Raw genomic sequence first — 19,803 nt, 5'->3', positions numbered from 1 at the left:
ACTTAATTTATTACACTGTTTTCCCTGCTTGAAACTAATAATTGAACAGTTCCCATTTTATTTTTCAGCTTGCCTCACTAGGTAGCACTCTCACCTCTGAATCAGTGGGCGGTGGGTTCAAGCCCCACTCCAGGACTTGAGCACATAATTGACGCTTTAGTGCAGTAGTCAGGCAGTGCTGCATTGCTGAAATGTTAAAACATTTAACACATGTTAAAACAAGGCCCTGTCTGCCTGTTCAGATTGATGTAAAAGAACACATGATGCTACTTAGAGGTTGTCCATCTTGACCTCTCTGCGGTCTTTAACACGATCAGCCACACCATCCTCCTCGAAGGCCTGCCCTCCATTCTCCAGCTCAGTGGGACTGTCGTCACTTGGTTCCACTTTTACCGATCCAACCGTAGCCAGGCCATCTTCAGCAATGGCTTGTCTTCCCGCTCCCACAGCGTTACATCTGGAGTTTTCCAAGGATATATCCTTGTCCTCCCTCTTCTTTCTCATCTATGTACTGAAAATGGGGACATCATCTGAAGACATTGGACTGGGTTCCACGTGTATGCTGACGACACCCAGCTCTACCTCTGCACCACCTTTCTCAGCCCCTCCACTGTCTCTCTGCTGTCAGGCTGCTTTTCCGACATCCAGTCGCAGTTTCCTCCAGTTAAACATTAGGAAGACAGAATTTATCGTCTTCGGCTACCAACCATAAACCCTTTCCACCGATTCCATCCCCCTCCCCGGGGCTGTCTCAGGTTGAACCAGGACATTTGCAACCTGAGCAAACTAATTCACCCCGAGCTGAGTTTCCATCCCCGTAATCCTCGCCATCACAAAGACCACTTGCCTACGCCTCCGCAACATTGTCCGTCTCTGCCCCTGCCTCCACCCATCTGCTGCCGAAACCCTCATCCATGCATTTGTCACCTCCAGTGCTCTCCTGACCAGCTTCCCATCCTCCATCCTGCATAAATTTCAGGTCATCCAAAACTCTGTGAATTGGGATTTTCCACTGCACTTCCGGCAAAGTAACGGCGACAGACTTAGGAGCTGGAATTAAGAATTTCCTGTTCATAATCTAGGCTGACAATTCAGTGCAGTGCTTAGGGAGTCTGAGGTGCCGTCTTTCGGAAGAAATGTTAAACCATAGAGGAGTGCTTGTTCAGGTGGATGTAAAAGATCCCATGACACTATTTAGAGCTAAAAAGTTCTACCAGCCTCCTAATTTATCCCTCAACCAGCACTGCCAAAACAAAATATCGGGTCATTTATCTCATTTCGTGTTTGTGAGACTTTGCTGTGTGCAATTGGCTGTTGCATTTGCCTACATGACAGCTGTGACTACACTTCTAAAACCATAATTGATTGGCTGTGAAATGCTTTGGGACAACCTCAGGACAGGAAAGGTGCTAGAGATAGATTTTGTAAAGTTTCTAGATTTTGTTAATGCAGGTGATCTTTAATTTCAGTCACAAAACAAAGGACGATTAAGCTTCGAGTCATCATCTGAATCCAGTTCGAGGTCCAAAATGAGTTTCTCCAGCTCATCTTCATCTTCATCTTCATCGCAGCAGGTACGTCGCTGATTAAAAAGGTCAACCTTAGATTTTGGTAAAGGCTCAGCCAATGACTTCTGGAAAATTGCAGCATTCAATGTAGCACTGAGCTGTACACATCTCTGGTCTGTGCTTAAGTGATCTCAGGCAGCAAGCAGTTAACCTCAATGCCCTTATGCTAAGGAGAGAAAAAAAAACCAGGCAAAGTTCCCACCCCCGCTCACTTATAGTCACCCCTACAGGAAAATGTACGTGCACGGATGTTGGCTGAGGACAGGATTGAGCTCGGTTGTGCTGCCCCTCCAAACGCAATAGCTTTCTGTCACTCATGGTCCAGCCCTGCACAATGAAGAATGGGCACTTGGGCAAGGTACCAGAGAGCTGACAACTCCTATAATACTGAACCTTATACTAATATTTAAGGGGGAGGTGTCCTCCTTACACTAGATCCGACAAAATTTCCTAACTCAAACGCCCACCCCACCGCCCCCCGCCCACACCACGAGCCAATTTAAAGCCTCAGTGCCCGTTTCCGTACCTCAAACCAAGTACAAGCCCGCTGCCTGAGGGCCGGCCTGTGCTGGGAGTAGGCCCATGCCAGTCAAGTGTCCCAGGATAGGAAATCTCAGCACTCCTTTTCTCTTACAGATGCAGCGCATCTCCAGTATACTGTTGGGCGCTCAGCAAAGGGGGACCCTATAGGAAAATCTGCCCTGTGATTTTTGGAGACGCTTACATCATTGCCCCGAAGGAAAAATATTCCAGGGCTCTCCTGGCCGGCCTCCCATCTTCCACCCACCGAAATCTTGATCGTAACTGCTGCTCGTATCCTAACCTGCACCAAGTCCCATTCACCCATTATCCACTGTGCTCACTGACCTACATTGGCTCCTGGACCGGCAACGCCTCAATTTTAAAATGATCATTCTTGTGTTCAAATTCCTCCATGGCCTCTCCACTCCCTATCTATGTAACCTCCTCCAGCCCCACAACTCCCCGAGCTCTCTGCGCTCCTCCAATTCTGGCCTCTTGCGCATCCCCAATTTTAATCGCTGCACCATTGGCGGCCGTGCCTTCAGCTGCCTCGGCCCTAAGCTCTGGACTTCCCTCCCTAAACCTCTCCACCTTTCTACCTCTCTCTCCTCCTTAAAATTTACCTCTTTGACCAAGCTTTTGGTCACCTGTCCTAATATCTCTTTTTGTGGCCCGGTGATAAATGTTGTCTGTGAAGCACCTTGGGACATTTTACTATGTTAAAGATGCTATATAAATACAAGTCGTTGTTGTTGGTTAAGTCTCAAACTACAATAGCATAAACCAACTCCAGTCTGCATTAATATTTCTGAATTACAATCCCTGTTCTTGATTAATTTTTCTACCTCCAGTCCTTTTTCCTTGGCGACTCAGTGGCACCAATATTCTCATTGGTAACCCGAGCCATCACGATTGATAACAAAGAGAAGGGCTATCAGACAAACGCGTATGTGGATAGTTCAATGGAACAGCGAGCCGTGCAACTATTTGTGAATGAACTTGGAGGAGGAGGCAGCTGGAGAGTTTGTGCTGACGCTGAGATACCCAATGTGCACAGAGCAGTGGTAATGTACAACCGCGAATACACGTAGCGTCCTCGAAGTCTGCGTTACATTTCAACGCAACACCCGGTTCGTGGCGACTGAATAAGTCGCAATCCACTCCAGGATCTTCAGTGTTAAAACTGTTAAAAGCGTTAAAAATATTAAAAGGATTCGACCGGGTAGATACGGAGAAACTACTTCCTCAGGCGGGGGAATCAAGAACGGGGGGGACATAATCTTAAAATTAGAGCTCAGCCGTTCGGGAGTGAAGTCAGGAAGGGTATCAAGGGGTATGGAGCAAAGGTGGGTCAATTGAGTTGAGGCACAGTCAGCCATGATCCAATTGAATGGCGGAGCAGGCCCATGAGCTGAATGGCCTCCTCCTGTTCCTGTGTTCCTTTTCCGATGTTCCTTTCCCAGTACTTGGAGCATCAAATTACATATGCAAAGGGACTGCTATTCCCAGTAACCAGGGCCGAATGGGGGTAATTTCCCAAGGCCGTGCTACTGGCCCAGAGCCTCACTAACAGTGAGTGTGAGTCAGAGAGATGGGGCAGCAATGGTGTAGTCATATCTCTGACCCACACTCACGTCTAGCCAGGCTCCACACCCCGAGCAGAGCCTCACAAAGTTAGCCGAAGAAGTAAAGTTCCTCTTTCGTTAGAGCTTTCCTTGTGAGCCAATGCCTCCGAGGACAGGCCAACTGCACATTCATCTAAATAATGTTTGTTAGACCTTAGATCTGCCGTGTGCCAAGCCACCACACTTCAAAGTAATTTATTGCACAAGGAACACAAACCAGATGTGATAGGGTGCCTCATGAAGGAATGACCTTCTTTTAATAATTTTGCTAATGGAAATAACACTTTTGTTCTTCATATATAACATCTCAGGCATTACTGAAATGGGGCAAAGATTGCCAAGACTACAAGATTGCAGCAAAAGCAACTACTGGCCACTTTGAGCATCATCCTGCTGTACTGTTCAAAGCAGAGTGGAACAAGATACCTCAATCCATAAAAGAAACTGTAGTAGTGTAGGAACCGTTCTAATTAACTTATTAATTGCTTTGTACAATCATCCCTTTTGTCATTTAATCTCTCCTGCCTTCCACCCTATCACAGACCTTCCCTTTTGTTCTTTCCTCCCCTCCTTCCTTTCCCTGCCCCAGCACCTGCTTAAAAATCTGTTACATCTCTAACTTTTTCTCGTTCTGACGAAGGGTCATCGACCTGAAACGTTAACACTGTTTCACTCTCCACAAATGCTGCCCGGCCTGCTGAGTATTTCCAGCATTTTCAGTTTCTGTTTCAGATTTCCAGCATCCACAGTATTTTGCTCTTCTAATTAACTAACTAGCCTCTTTCACTGTATTACCGTGCATTCGGAGCGACGTTCGGAAAGTTAACGCCCATCACTTCTATTGCAGGGTAGCTGACCAGCTGGCGGCGGTTGCCTTCATGTTCGGATTCTCTGAAAGGCATCAGAAGAGTCCTGCTCATCGCCTTTCGGTGATTGCGGCTGCAACATCTCAACGAACGCTCGATGTTGTGGTTACAACTTCAAAGGTATTTCTCGTTTCACTGACATTTCCTCCCCAAAGTTTGCTGGGCACCACCCAGAACCTCCGCCAAGCAGCCACTGGTGATACGTGAGCCTTATTGTGGGCAGGCGCCATGACTACCAGGAGGTCGGCAGAACTGAACCCAATTCTGTCCTTGCCTGACCAAATGAACACAATTCCATGGGGAATCATTGGATAGTGAGCAGGAATTGGAGCCCGAGCTGATTTTCCCCTCCTTGAACCAGGAATGCTGAGACCCAGTGTAGTGCCTCTAATGTCGGTTGAGATCAATTAACTCAACACAGATCTGGAAGTGAACCTTAAATCTCGTCCAAAGGGCTCAAGCACCTACTGTGTCTCAGTGGGTAGCACTCTCTTGGTAGGAGGGGCTAGGAGTGAGCAGGTGCTGCTAGGTGTGGTAGCATAGTGGTTATGTCACTGGACTAGTAATCCAGAAGCCTGGATTAATTAATTAATTAATAATGAGTTCAAAGTGGACTGGGAAAACAGATTAAAGTGTAAGATGGTACAAGAGCAGTGGTCTACATTCAAGGAGATATTTCACATCTTTCAAGAAAAATATATTCCACTGAGGAAAAAGGGGAGTAAAAGAAAAGACAGCCATCCGTGGCTTCGTAAAGTAATAAAGGATAGTATCCGACTGAAAACAAGGGCATATAAAGTAGCCAAATCTAGTGGCAGGATAGAAGATTGGGAAGCTATAGTAATCTGTGATGTAATGTTTAAGTTATCCACCAGATGGAGCCAAATATTAAGGGTTCACATTCACCAGTATTTAAGGTAATGCGTCATGTATTCAATGTCCTGGTACACCAGTTTATACGGTAATGTGGCGTTGCATTATGGGTATGACTCAGAGGTTCATCCTCCATCTTGGCTCGTGCAGTAAGAATTGTGTGCCTGGCCTCCAGCTTGTAAGAGCTATGTCTCTCTGCTACACCGTGTAAATAAACAGTTGGGTTTTGTTCCTAATATCTCGCTTATCTCAGTTTCTGACCTTACCCCTCGGATATCACAGAAGCATTTAAAAGCCAGCAAAGAATAACTAAAAGATTAATTAAGAAAGTGAAGATAGATTATGAAAGTAAACTAGCAAAAAATATAAAAACAGATAGCAAGAGTTTCTACAGCTATATAAAAAGAAAAAGGGTGGTTAAAGTGAACGTTGGTCCCTTAGAGGATGAGACCGGAAAACTATTGGTGGGGAACGTGGAGATGGCAAAGACGCTGAACAAATATTTTGTATCAGTCTTTACAGTAGAGGACACTAAAAATATCCCAACACTGGACAAACAGGGGGCAATGGGGGGGGGGGGGAGGAGCTAAACACGATTAAAATCACTAAGGAGGTGGTACTCGGTAAAATAATGGGACTTAAGGCGAATAAATCCCCCGGACCTGATGGCCTACATCCTAGGGTCTTGAGAGAAGTAGCGGTAGGGATTGTGGATGCATTGGTGATTATTTTCCAAAACTCCCTGGACTCAGGAAAGGTCCCGGCAGATTGGAAAACTGCTAATGTAATGGCCTTATTTAAAAAGGGAAGCAGACAAAAAGCTGGAAACTATAGACCAGTTAGCCTAACATCTGTGGTTGGTAAAATGTTGGAGTCCATTATTAAGGAAACAGTAACAGAGCATTTGGATAAACGTAATTTAATAGGACAGAGTCAGCATGGTTTTATGAAGGGGAAGTCATGTTTGACAAATTTGCTCGAATTTTTTGAGGACGTAACATACAGGGTGGATAGGGGGGAACCAGTGGATGTAGTGTATTTGGACTTCCAAAAGGCATTTGACAAGGTGCCACACAAAAGATTACTGATCAAGATAAAAAATCACAGGATTGGGGGTAATATACTGGCATGGGTGGAAGATTGGCTATCTAACAGAAAACAAAGAGTTGGGATAAATGGTTCGTTCTCGGGCTGGCAATCAGTAACTAGTGGTGTTCCACAGGGGTCAGTGCTGGGACCCCAACTCTTTACAATCTATATTAATGATTTGGAGGAAGGGACCATGTGCAACGTATCCAAGTTTGTCGACGATACAAAGATGGGAGGGAAAGCAGTGAGTGAGGAGGACATAAAAAACCTGCAAAAGGACATATACAGGCTAAGTGAGTGGGCAGAGATTTGGCAGATGGAATATAATATTGGAAAGTGTGAAGTTATGCACTTTGGCAGAAAAAATCAAAGAGCAAGTTATTATCTAAATGGAGAGAAACTGCAAAGTGCTACAGTACAAAGGGATCTGGGGGTCCTGGTGCATGAAACACAAAAAGTTAGTATGCAGGTGCAGCAGGTGATCAGGAAGGCCAATGGAATCTTGGCTTTTATTGCAAGGGGGATGGAGTATAAAAACAGGGAAGTCTTCCTGCAGTTATACAGGGTATTGGTGAGGCCACACCTGGAATACTGCGTGCAGTTTTGGTTTCCATATTTAAGAAAAGATATATTTGCTCTCGAGGCGGTTCAGAGAAGGTTCACTCGGTTGATTCCGGAGATGAGGGGGTTGACGTATGAGGAAAGGTTGAGTAGGTTGGGCCTCTACTCATTGGAGTTCAGAAGAATGAGAGGCGATCTTATCGAAACATATAAGATTGTGAGGGGGATTGATCGGGTGGATGCGGTGAGGATGTTTCCACTGATGGGTGAGACTAGAACTAGGGGGCATAATCTTAGAATAAGGGGCTGCCCTTTCAAAACTGAGATGAGGAGAAACTTCTTTACTCAGAGGGTAGTAAATCTATGGAATTTGCTACCTCAGAGCTGTGGAAGCTGCAACATTAAATAGATTTAAAACGGAGATAGACAGTTTCCTAGCAGATAAGGGAATTAGGGGTTACGGGGAGAGGGCAGGGAAGTGGACGTGAGTCTAGGTTCGGATCAGCCATAATCCTATTGAATGGCGGAGCAGGCCCGAGGGGCCGTATGGCCTACTCCTGCTCCTACTTCTTATGTTCTTATGTTCTTATGTAAATCCCACCAGAGGCAGCTGGGGAATTTAAATTCAATTAATTAAATAAATCTGGAATTAAAAGCTAGTATCAGTAATGGTGACCATGAAACTATCAGATTGTCGTAAAAACCCACCTGGTTCACTGATGTCCTTTAGGGAAGGAAATCTGTCATCTTTACCCGGTCTGGCCTATATGTGAGTCCAGACCCACAGCAAAGTGGTTGACACTTAACTGCTCTCTGCGGTTCAAGACGACGGCTCACCACCACCTTCTCAAGGGCAATTGGGGATGGGCAATAAATGCCGGCCTTGCCGGCGACACCCACGTCCCAAAATGATCCTATGATTCTAAGCTCTACAAAGAGAGACGGGGAGTCAGACATCTCGGGGAGCAGGAGGGGGCGAGACAAGGAGAGGGTGCAAGAGGCAGGAGCCTTAAAGGGGCAGCAGGACGGGAGTGGGGAGACAAAGATGCCAGAAGGGAGTAAGATAGGTGCAGATGCGCCATTGTCCCAGTGAGAGAAGAACCGGGCGCAGGGTCAGTGGTGGAGATGAGGCCGAAGGGAGAGGCACTGTTGGAGAAACCGCAATAGCAGGAAGACTCTCTAAGGGAGATTATGTATCTGACGGGGAGCAGGGACGGGTGGTTAAAGAAGAGCTCGAGAGTGAGGAGTCAGAGGGGGACAGAGACATGGAAATTGCGGGGGGGGGGGTGGCATTGTGTGGAAAGGGAAAGGTTAGCGAGGGGCAGAAGGAGGTGAAGGGGCAGCTCCTCGCCACAAACCTAATGTATGGAAGAGGCTGAAACTGCAGGGAAGGTTCAAACAGGAGGTGAAAAAGAGCCAGAGGCTGCAGGAGAAAGCAATGGCTGTCCGAAAAGTTGGGAAGGAGCATGAGAGGAAGGAAGGGCCTGAGATTAAATGATGGGGGGATTATTAGGCACACTTCCCTTCTTCGGAGCCATGATTACATTGGTCTCAATTAATGTGAACGGGCTGAGGGGTCAGAAGAAATTGCAGCAGTTGTTGCAGTGTTTTAAACGCACTGACCTGTTGTGTCTGCAAGAAACCTTTTAGGATGAGGATATCCTAGAAAGAGTTCCGAAGGTCAGAAGGGAGAGGTGTTTGCAAGTTGTGCAAACAATAACTGTAGAGGTGTAGCTGTTTTGGTGAGTCTGTCCATGGAAGAGAATGTTGCCTTGGTGGACAAGAACACTGAGGGGAGATTTTTACGGCTAAAGGTAAAAAGGGAGGAATTTAATTGCGATCTCTTTAATATCTATGCACTGAACGACCATTGCAAGCATCGCGAGTTTTTTTGATGGTTGTTCACTGAGGCGGAAAACCCTTGTATAGTGGGGGATTTTAATGTATTTTTATCTCGGATGGACATTTCAGCCCAGATGATCTTTAAGGATGATAACTCCAGAGGGATGATTGTAAAATTGATGGCAAATTTAAATTTGAGAGACTTATGGAGGGATCAGGGCCTAGAAATTCATTAAGGCGCTGCCAGCTTTGCGGCCATTTACCGCCTAAAGAGGGCTTCTGCGCCAAAAATGAGTTTGCGCTGATATTCAGCGCAGCGGTATTGGCGGCGGTAGCCGTTAGCGCTGCGCCGGCACCGATGACGTCATCGGTGTGCGCAGTGCCCCGGTTCCGCCCCGAAACCGGCCCGATCCCCATATTTAGTAGCGGCCTCCTCCTCCGAAGCGGCCGCAAACAGCGACCAGAAAACGGGGCCGTGCTGTAGCCTTAGTGGGGCGCTTTAAAGGGAAAGGTGCGGCCGGCCGCTTTTTCGGCGGCTGCCTGCCCGCACCTCCTTCCCCGGCCTCCTCCACCACCCCCCCCCCCCCCGCGGCATTGCCGGCTGCTTTCCGCGAACCCGGCACTTCTCCGTGGTGCCGGGCTCATTTGCCGGCACTCTCCAGCGGCGATCTCCCCGTTGCAGGCAGCTCCCCCTTAAGAGAAGGAGGAGGCCTGCAGTACCGCAGCCTGCCGCTCCGCAGCGGCTGGCGCAGCGGCGCCAAGAGCGCTGAAATTCAGTGTCAGCGCCCCAAGCGGAGGCGGGCACACCCTGGTATAGCGCCCGGTTCCAAATTGGGGCACAAACACTGAATATCTGACAATCGCTAATGGCTCCCCACCCAGCGCTAACTTTTGGGCGCGAGCGAGCTGGCCGCCCCAAAGTGAATTTCTAGGCCTAGGACTCCATAAAAAGGGAGCTCTCCAGAAGACGTTGGGTGGGTGATGTTTGAAAACAGAGCCGAATATATTTTGTGTTAATGTGGGAAGGGTTAAGTTCTGAGGTGATGGAGATTTATTATAAAAAAGTATTTTTTAGTGACCACTCGGCTTTGGTTCCTAGAATTAGGAACAGCAGAGTTAAGATTGGTCCAGGGGTGTGGATTTTAAACAATCAATACCCGAAAGAAATTGCTTATAAAGAAGGGATTTTAAATATAATAAAGAATGCTCGGCAGGGACCTTTATTCTTGAAAGAAAGAAGAGTTTGGTGGGACAATTTCAAATATGAGGTCAAAGTTTTTTCGGTGCGTTATGGGAAAGAGAGAGCAGCAGCTAACCGGCATCGAGAAGAGAATATAAACAGTAGGTTTACGGATATCTGTAAAGCAGTTGACAGAGGGGATAAGGCAGCAGAGACTGAGTGGGTGGTTTTAAAGGAAGAGTGGGAATTATTGCAAGCTGAAAAATGCAAGGGGGCCATTCTCCGTGCAAAGGCTAAAGATGCATTGGAGGGCGAAAGATGCACTAGACATTTTCTAGAGCAAGAGAAGCTGCGACAGAGATTATCATTAATTGAAGAGTTGAAGGTTGGGGAGAAGATCATTCATGAAAGTGGGGAGATTCTGGAGGTGGCTAGTAGCTTTTATCAAGAGTTATATACAAAAGAAGACATTTCCAAATTGGCGATGGAGAAGGTTAGCGCTTTTATTGAAGAGGGTTTAAAGGAGGATGAGAGAAGTATGGGTGACAAAGAAGTAAGATTAGCGGAAATAAAAGTAGCAATAAGTGGAATAAGGGGGGAAAAGCCCAGGGTCCGATGGACTAAGTGCAGAATTTTATAAAGAATTTTTAGAGATTTTAAGTCCATTGATCTTAGAGGTTTTTAAGGAGATTAGAATTGAAGGAAGCCTGGCCCCATCTATGAGGAGAGGTATCATAAGCTTAGCTTATAAAAATAAAGGGGATAGAAGGGATCTAAAGAATTGGAGGCCCATCACATTATTAAATGTGGATTATAAGATCTTGGCGAGGGTTATGGCAAATCGCATGAAGGAGGTGATAGTTTCGCCCTCTCAGTCCTATGGAGTCATAGGCCGGGACATCGCAGACTCTGTGGTCTCAATCCAAGATGCGATAGTCATGGAAGAGAGTGGGAGGGAGGCTTATGTATTAAAGATAGATCAAGAGAAAGCCTTTGATAGGGTCTCTCATGAGTTTCTTTGATGGTTTTGGAAGTATTTGGTTTCAGGAAAAATTTCATTGAGTGAAAAAGGATTTTTTATTCAAACATATTTAGCTGTGTTAAATGTCATGGTTTATTACACAAGTATTTTCAGATACAGAGGTCAATGAGACAGGGTTGTCCCCTGTCCCCATTGTTATACACATTGGTAGTAGAACCATTAGGTTACATGATGTGAAAGAAACAAGGCATAGTCGAGATTGCAGTTCCCAGTTCTGGGCTGGTGTTGGTGATACACCAATATGCTGATGACACAACCTTAACATCGAGAAATGGGGAGTCAGTGAGGAAAGCTATGGATGTAGTGGAGGAGTATTGTCGAGCTTCAGGAGCCAGAGTGAATTATAGTAAGCCCCAATGCCTGGTTGCAGGAAGGGGTAGGGGAGAAAGGTTGGAGGTTTTGGAAGTTCTGGGAGTGCATATCGGGTGCAAGAAGGACAGGGATGAAGTGGATCGATTAAATTGGAAACCGAAGGTTATGAAACTTAAAAAGATTTGGGGAAGATGGGAAAGAAGGTGATTGAAATTGCAAGGAAGAGTGGCAGTGGTGTCCGCTCTCCTGCTATCTAAGCTATGGTACTTATTGACGGTGGAGGATATTCCTGAGTGGGCAGAAAAGTCCATCCGAGAGGCTTGTGTGAGCTTTTTATGGGAAGGGAAACCAGCCTTGGTGGCTTACAATGCCATCATTGGACGGAGAAATCAGGGAGGACTCAATTTCTCAGATATTGATTTGAAGAAAAAATCCTTTAGAATCAAATGGATGAAGAGATGTCTTCAGAAGTCAAATCCAAGTTTTTGGAAGAGTTGTTTTGAGCATTTTTTTAAATGAAGGTGGATAGGTGGGCTGGGGATATTGTATTTGGAATACAATAATATGTTTTTGAAATCGATTAAACCTCTCCCTAGGTTTTATAAGGGGGTTGTAGAGACCAAGGGCCCAATTTTTAAAAAGTGTGCAGTTTACATCCAAGGGTGCTGAGGAATTTTTAGAACAGCCCTTATTTTTGAACAGGTGGGTCAACATTGAAGGAGAGGTATTATTTAATCAAGCTTTTAAAAAAGCTGGGATTATATCTGTGAAAGATGTATTATACGAGGTGATTCCAGGTTGGTTGCCGGAATCAGTAGTGAGAGACATGGGGCAGGATTTTCATTGGGCCGTGGAGTCGGGATTGGAGGTGTGTGGGGGGTTAAAATCCCGAAATCAAGGGTCCCGACCCCATCCCGCACCCAACCCGCCACCATGCCAGTTTCAAAGGAGGCAGGTACCCGCCCTGTACTGGGACCCGCCTACCCGAGGCGGGAAGAGATTAGTGCTAATTAACTGCCTGTTAACAGGTAGTTAACAGGCAGTTTTTAGCCTAATCCCTATTTTTATTGCTGAAGTGTGGGATTCCCGACGGCTCCAAACCACGCCAAGTTTGCGAGGTGGGCCGTCAGGTTGAAGGACTTGGAGGGGTCGAGATGTTGGTGTTCAGGTGAGTGATGTGTGCATGAATGCAAAGGTAAGTATGTTTGGTGTGTTTAAAGAAGTTTAAATTACCTTTTCTTACCTTTTCAGCCTTCCTTCCTTTAGGTCTCGGGAGTCCCTCATCTCACCGGCACAGAAAACAGAATGGCTGCGAACTGTCAAAAGTGACAGCCTTCAGCTTTCTGTGCAGGAGAGATTTCTAACTGAGTCTGTGGAGAAGGACTCAGGTTAGAAGTAAGACTGTCAGTGTTTGACAGTTTCAAACAGCTGTGAAACGCTGATATTTCATCTGTCAAAACCTCTTGACAGATGAAATTTCAGTCTGTGATGTCACCTGTTGTCGAGTGGCCCTTAATTGGCCTGCTGAGCCCACCGGGCGGGCTCAACAAGGTCAACCAAGTTAAAATCGCGTGGATTGGCCACATCTCGATGGAGGCGGGACTACAACCCCGAAAGTTGTAGTCCCGCCTCCTACCCGACTCCTGAATGAAAATCCAGCCCAAGGTGTGGGAGGAGGATCAGGAGCTGAAGGAAAAAGCAATTATGATCATGAATGAGAAGATTGTGAGGGCAATAGCACAGGGTTGGGTGGAAGCAATAAATGCGCAAATCTCCAAAGGAAGTAAAGTGCGTCCTGCTTTTCCAAGCTTTCTGCTGGAGAAAGGAGGAGTTGGTCCAATTTGACAACTGTAATATTTGAGATTTCTATGGGGTATTTAGAGAATGAAGATTCAAGACACCTGCTGGTCAGGAGTTTTGGCAGAGTATATACCCACAGCTGGACTTCAACAGGATTTGGAAGGGCGAATTTTAAATGTCCAGAGTGGATTGAACTGGATTTCAAATTGGCTCATAACCGGATTTTTACCATGACGGTCTTATGTGAGATTGAGCGAGTGGAGGTGGCAACTTGCCCAGTGAGTGGGGCATGGGATGAGACTCTGTCCCATTTACTGGTGTTATGTCCGCAGTTAAAGGATTTTAAGTACTATGTTCGACAGTTGTGTGAGGTTTGTTTGCTGGGTGGGGACCGAAGAGCGAGAATGGGAACCCCATGGGACTCAATTTTGAGATGGGGATTGCCGGAGAGTCTGGCCGAGTCTAGCGGAGCGGCAATTAATTTAATGTTCAGTTTGGCTAGATTCGTGATTGTGCAAAGAAGGAATGCTCTGTTTTTTAAGGGGAGGAGAATAAATCTAAAAGAGTATTTTAAATATAAGCTAAAAGATCATTATAAGGCTCTGTGGATGTTTTATTCAGAACGGAATTTAAAGGTTGTATTTTATGATCAATTTTTAAAGTACTATAGATTACAGGAGACAAATTAAACTTCAGATTTTGATGTTAATATGTGGTGGAGGAATGGCTGTGCAGAGCGGCGGAATGGATTTGTATGATACAATGGAATGATCACGATGTTGTAAATGTTTTTAATGTTCAATAAATAATATATATGTAAAAAAGTAGGTAGCACTCTCACCTCTGAGTCAGAAGGTTGTGAGTTCAAGTCTCACTCAAGAGACTTGACCACAAAAACCTAGGCTGACACTCCCAGTGCCGTACTGAGGGAGTGCTGCATTGTCGAAGGTGCCGTCTTTTGGATGAGATAATAAACCGAGGCCCCGTCTGCCCTCTCAGGTGGGGGTAAAAGATTCCACGGAATTATTCAAAGAAGAGAAGGGGAGTTATCCCTGGTGTCCTGGCCAATATTTACCCTTTAATCAACATCACTAAAAAATATTATCTGGTCATTATCACATTGCTGATTGTGGGAGCTTGCTGTGTGCAAATTAGCTGCTGCGTTTCCTACATTACAACAGTGACAACACTTCAAAAGTACTTCATTGGCTGTAAAGCACGTTGGGATGTCCTGAGGTCATGATAGGTGCTATTTAAATGCAAGTTCTTCTTTTCTCACCTGACCAGATCAACACAATTCCACCGGGAATCATTGGACGGTGATCAGGAGCTGGAGCCCTGGCTGATTGTCCCCTCCTTAAAGCAGGGATTCTGAGACCAATTGTAGTGCCCCTGGTCTGTAAGGCTTAGGCACCTATTGGATAAACTCACCGAGCAAGGCAGGCCTGCATCAACATTTTTTAGTAGGAAGACTTCCTCCGTGCACTTGCTGACATGAATCAGTCATTCATGAAAGAAAGACTTATGAAATAATACTGAGCAGCCTGCGGGTGGCGCTGTCCAGGGAGAGTATAAATACTCGGGCTCGGGCCCAGCTTGCGCAGGACATTCTTAACAGGAACTAGTGAAGGACACAACTAGACCTCCATGTTGTAAAACAGTTGATTAAAGCTTTGTTTAACGCTTAGACCAAGTGCCTAGTAGTTTTCTTATGTCACTTGCTTCTGAGAAATCATAAATCCACTTATAAAGAGTGGGTTTAGGATTTCAATGCATCATTACACAGAGGAGGTCTTCATCCTCAATGCTTTAAATTGGCTCTATCATGATACTGTTTCTTTTCCATTTAGCATGTATTCAGTCGCCGAGGCCTTCTCATCCCAGCACCACTACCTTTTGATGTAAGCTCCCCCTCAGTGCAACAAAGAGGATTGTATGTCCTTGCTGATTTACCTGCCATGGCTTCAGTAACATCCACAGGTACATTATTTTGTTTGTTCTGCTTTTACGTCCAACATTATTAGATCTCTGAGTATGCCAAATGAAGTGCATCATGGATCTCTCAGCTGGAGCATTGTGTCCAATTCTGGGCACCGCACGCTAGGAAGGATGTCAAGGCCTTGGAGAGGGTGCAGAAGAGATGGAATGGTACCAAGGACTTCAGTTATGTGGAGAGACTAGAGAAGCTGGGATTGTTCTCCATAGAGCAGAGAAGGTTGAGGGGGGAATTTAATAGAGTTGTTCAAAATTATGAGGGGTTTTGGTAGAGTAAATAAGGAGAAACTGTTTCCACTGGCAGGTCGGTTGGTAACCAGAGGACACAGATTTAAGATATTTGGCAAAAGAAGCAGAGGGGAGATGAGGTGAATTTTTTTTTACACAGCGAGTTGTTGTGATCTGGAATGTGCTGCCTGAAAGGGTGGTGGAAGCAGATTCAATAGTAACTTTCAAAAGGGAATTGGAGAAATACTTGAAAAGAAAACATGTACAGGGCTATGGGGAAAGAGCGGGGATTGGGATTAATTGGATAATTCTTTCGAGGAGCTGGCACAGGCACGATGGGCCGAATGGCCTCCTTCTGTGCTGTACGATTCAATGATTCCTGGATCTATCTCATATTTCACGCATTATATCACATTATGAGCTAACAGTGAGATGCACCTGTTACAGGAGCTGCTGTTACATGGGAGTGTATTGAGGTGTTGCCATAAACTAATTTTGGGTTTGATGTTCTAAGATAGATGCCTCGAGGCCGAATCCCCCTTGGAGTCGTTGCACTGAGATCATGCGTGCCCTCCGGCGCTGAACCCCCCACCAGAGTTTGCTAGGGTACAAGTGCCACCTCTTTGGCGCCCGGCTGCCCCATGCGACCAGAAGCTTCAATGTCCACTCGCCACCGGGAGGAGCGATGCCCGAGCCCTCCCTCAACCCGAGCCATGTTCCTCTCACCCCTTGTGTAAGGGAGACGATCTGTAAAAAATTTTAAAACAAATGCACCTACTGTCCTTCAAATGTCCAGGGCACTTCCAGCCAGCGGTGCCCACATTCAGAGGCCAATGTGCCTCACCTCACCCGGCGTACCGGCCTCCACTGATATGCCAGGTCACAACCGATTCACTGAATCCCCGCCCCTTGGTTCCGCCCACCCCACCCCCACTCGATATTCACTTTGTAAATGGTGCGTGGAGTCCCCACCCACTTACAAGGTAAATTGGAAGGTCCTATAAATGCGGGAGACATGGCACAACCGGGACTCCCCCATTTTCTGGGGGGGTTCTGCCAATCTCCTGGCAGTATTGCGGTGGGAGGCCACTAGAACTCCTGAGGAACTCGCCCCCCCCCCATTAATCTACCAATAGCCAATAATACTCAATAATAAGATAGTCCCACTGATCGGTCTGTGTAATATATTACCAACATCAATCTGATTCAGCGATAATTGATTTGAAGAATTGTGCTTGAACTTCAGACACATCTAAATGTTATTTCCAGGTTCCCCGGTGGCTCCTTTATTAAAGGTAGTGCGTCACTGATTCAGACAGACCAGGAAGGTCAAAGACTCGGATCCCACATTCTGCACTGAGTTAGCTGACCTCAGCCTGGGGTGATAATTGAGGTGGTTATGAAAGGATAATCACTAGTCCTAGCCCCTTTAGGGCTACCCCAGATCAGGCATATTCCCCAGACTTTCACTTTCAACTAAAGTTTGAGGTAGCCGAATCCTAAAGATGCTTAATTGAGTCTAAAGGTCTGGACTATCTCTCCCTAAAGGAAAGGAACAACCTGAAGGTGTTACCATCCTCCAGATAGCACTTTTAATAAGTTTAGCTAGACTGTAACATTCCGGATATTATGAGGGTCCGGAAAACTCCTCCAGAATTCTGCAATTCCTCACCAAAGAGCTTTCAGAGATTGAGTTCGCAAGTTTGATACAGAAGTACTATGTGAGACAATTCTAAAAATATATAGATTTATTAAAGAACCGACATGTAATTACAGTAGGCGTTTCAATCGCAACATTAACAGTTCCAAATACAAAAAGCTTACAATTCTATTATCAGAGATCCTTATTCTCAAATCTTAACTTCGCTAGTTTTACAGTTCTTAGTTTATTCCAGGATATCCACCAAAATCAAATACCTTTGATACCCGAGGTACAAAGAGTTGAAGACTTACAGAGCTTGCCTCTGAAGCCAAGAATCGCTTTGCCCCTTCAAGCGAGTCTATCATCCCATTTGAAAGTTCAATTCTTATACCCTTTTGCAGTGGTATTTCCTTTGAAGTTTTCTGCTGATGTAAGCTAATTATCTCCAGTCATTTTTCTGCTGACCCCTGCTATTTTTACAGTTAGATCAGCTGGTAGCATTAAGAATTATGTCTCTACCCTAGGTGTTCGAAGCTCATCATAAAAAACAGTGTAACAGCAGTGCATCTATTTGATGTCATTCTTACCAAGGTCTTTTGTTTGTGTCTTTTTACGGCGTGTAAATTAAAAACACCTCAACCGGGTGCACCATTGTCTTCTTAGTTACCTCAGCTGGTTGCAACACAGAATCGTATCTCCTGTGTTTCATTTGATGTCATTTTCACGAAGGCATATGTTTCTTAATCTTATGTGATTCTTTCCAAAGTGTAATTTAGGACACCTTAAATGTGCCATTGTGTTCTTTCCAAAGCTTCAAACTTTCAGGAACCTCCAACCTCCTGTTTCAATAAGGTTAATGATTCAGTGTTAACAACTTATCTTTCTCAATAGCCTGTATGCTGTTTACAGCTTCTCCATTGTTGAGGCTTTTTAGATTTTCAAGCCCAGTGTGTCATGTTACAAAGGCCAGAATTCTTTCATAGAATGGAGTATTTTCCTGAATATGGCTTATTCCTTCACAGTTACAATTGGCCTTGGGACCCCTCTCGGCCAGGGTTCCTGCTCTTGATTGCTCTCTCGTGACCCTTGCTGGAAAGTGTGTGTGTGTGTGTGTGTGTGTGTGTGTGGGTAAGAACAGCCACTTGGGTGAGGTACCAGAAGTGTCCATGAAACTTCTGGTACCAAAAGGCAGGGTAAAGGCAGGAAGGTAGTGCAGGAGTCACCTGCGGTCATCTCCCTCCAAAACAGGTTTACCGTTTTGGGTACTGTTGGGGGAGATGACTTATCAGGGGAAGGCACCAGCAGCCAGGTTCAGGGCACCATGACTGGCTCTGCTGCACAGAAGGGCGGGAAAAAGAGGGATAGGGCTATAGTGATAGGGGATTCAATTGTAAGGGGGATAGACAGGAGTTTCTGTGGCCGAGACCGAGACTCCAAGATGGTATGTTGCCTCCCTGGTGCAAGGGTCAAGGATGTCTCGGAGCGGGTGCAGAGCATTCTGAAGGGGGAGGGGGATCAGCCAGTTGTCGTGGTACATGTAGGTACCAACGATGTAGGTAAAAAGAGGGAGGAGGTCCTACAAGCTGAATTTAGGGAGTTAGGAGCTAAATTGAAAAGTAGGACCTCAAAGGTAGTAATCTCTGGATTGCTACCAGTGCCACGAGCTAATAAGTTTAGAGAGAGTAAGATAGATAAGCTAAATACGTGGCTTGAGCAGTGGTGCAAGGGAGAGGGATTTAAATTCTTGAGGCATTGGAACCAGTTCTTGGGGAGGAGTGACCTGTACCAAGGGGACGGTCTACACCTGAACTGTGAGGGAGCCGATGTCCTCGGGGTAATATTTTCTAGGGCGGTTCGGGAGGATTTAAACTAATTTGGCAGGGGGATGGGAACCTAGGTAGTGGAAAAGAGGGAAGTCATATGAAGTCAGAAATAGATGGTAGAAAGGTGAGAAGCAATAAGCAAAGGAGAGAAACACAAAGGGCCAAACTAATTCATAATGAGAGTGTGAAAAAAGCAAGCCTGAAGGCTTTGTATCTTAATGCTAGAAGCATTAGGAACAAGGTGGATGAATTAGTTGTGGAAATAGAGGTAAACAAGTATGATTTGATTGGGATTACAGAAACGTGGCTGCAGGGTGGGCAAGGCTGGGAACTTAACATCCAGGGATATACAATATTTAGGAAGGATCGGCAAAAAGGTAGGGGAGGTGGGGTAGCATTGCTGGTAAAGGAGGGGATTAATGCAATGGAAAGGAAGGATATTAACTCGGATGAAACGGAATCTGTATGGGTAGAAATGAGAAATAGCAAGGGGAGGAAAACGTTAGTGGGTGTGATATATAGGCCTCCAAATAGTAATATGGAGGTGAGGGAAGGCATAAAAAGGGAAATTAGAGAAGCGTGCGATAAGAGCACAGCTGTCATCATGGGTGACTTTAATTTACATATTGATTGGACTACCCAAATTAGTAAAAATTCTGAGGAGGAGGAATTCCTGGAATGTTTTCGGGACGGTTATCTGGACCAATATGTCGAGGAGCCGACTCGAGATCAGGCCATTTTAGACTGGGTATTGTGCAATGAGAAGGGACTTATCAGCAATCTTCTTGTACGAGGCCCCTTGGGTCAGAGCGATCATAATATGATCGAGCTCTCA

At 45.7% G+C, this 19,803-nt stretch overlaps 1 protein-coding gene across 1 annotated transcript in view; it reads left to right on the top strand.

The window, feature by feature from the left end:
• LOC147122380 (vitellogenin-like) overlaps window positions 1-19,803 on the top strand; it is a 140,818-nt gene that overhangs the window by 98,910 nt on the left and 22,105 nt on the right. The window contains exons 25-29 of the mRNA XM_085978276.1: window positions 1,470-1,574; window positions 2,942-3,154; window positions 4,027-4,169; window positions 4,563-4,701; window positions 15,131-15,260. Of these exons, the coding sequence (XP_085834402.1) occupies window positions 1,470-1,574; window positions 2,942-3,154; window positions 4,027-4,169; window positions 4,563-4,701; window positions 15,131-15,260 (730 nt within the window). The remainder of the gene's footprint in view (window positions 1-1,469; window positions 1,575-2,941; window positions 3,155-4,026; window positions 4,170-4,562; window positions 4,702-15,130; window positions 15,261-19,803) is intronic.

The sequence above is a fragment of the Somniosus microcephalus genome, chromosome 3 (genome assembly GCF_052327205.1).
Source record: "Somniosus microcephalus isolate GS21.2 chromosome 3, FLI_Smic_1.0, whole genome shotgun sequence".
Taxonomy (NCBI): domain Eukaryota; kingdom Metazoa; phylum Chordata; class Chondrichthyes; order Squaliformes; family Somniosidae; genus Somniosus; species Somniosus microcephalus.
The sequence above is the reverse complement of the archived record's forward strand: the minus strand, read 5'-3'. Positions and strand labels throughout refer to the sequence as shown.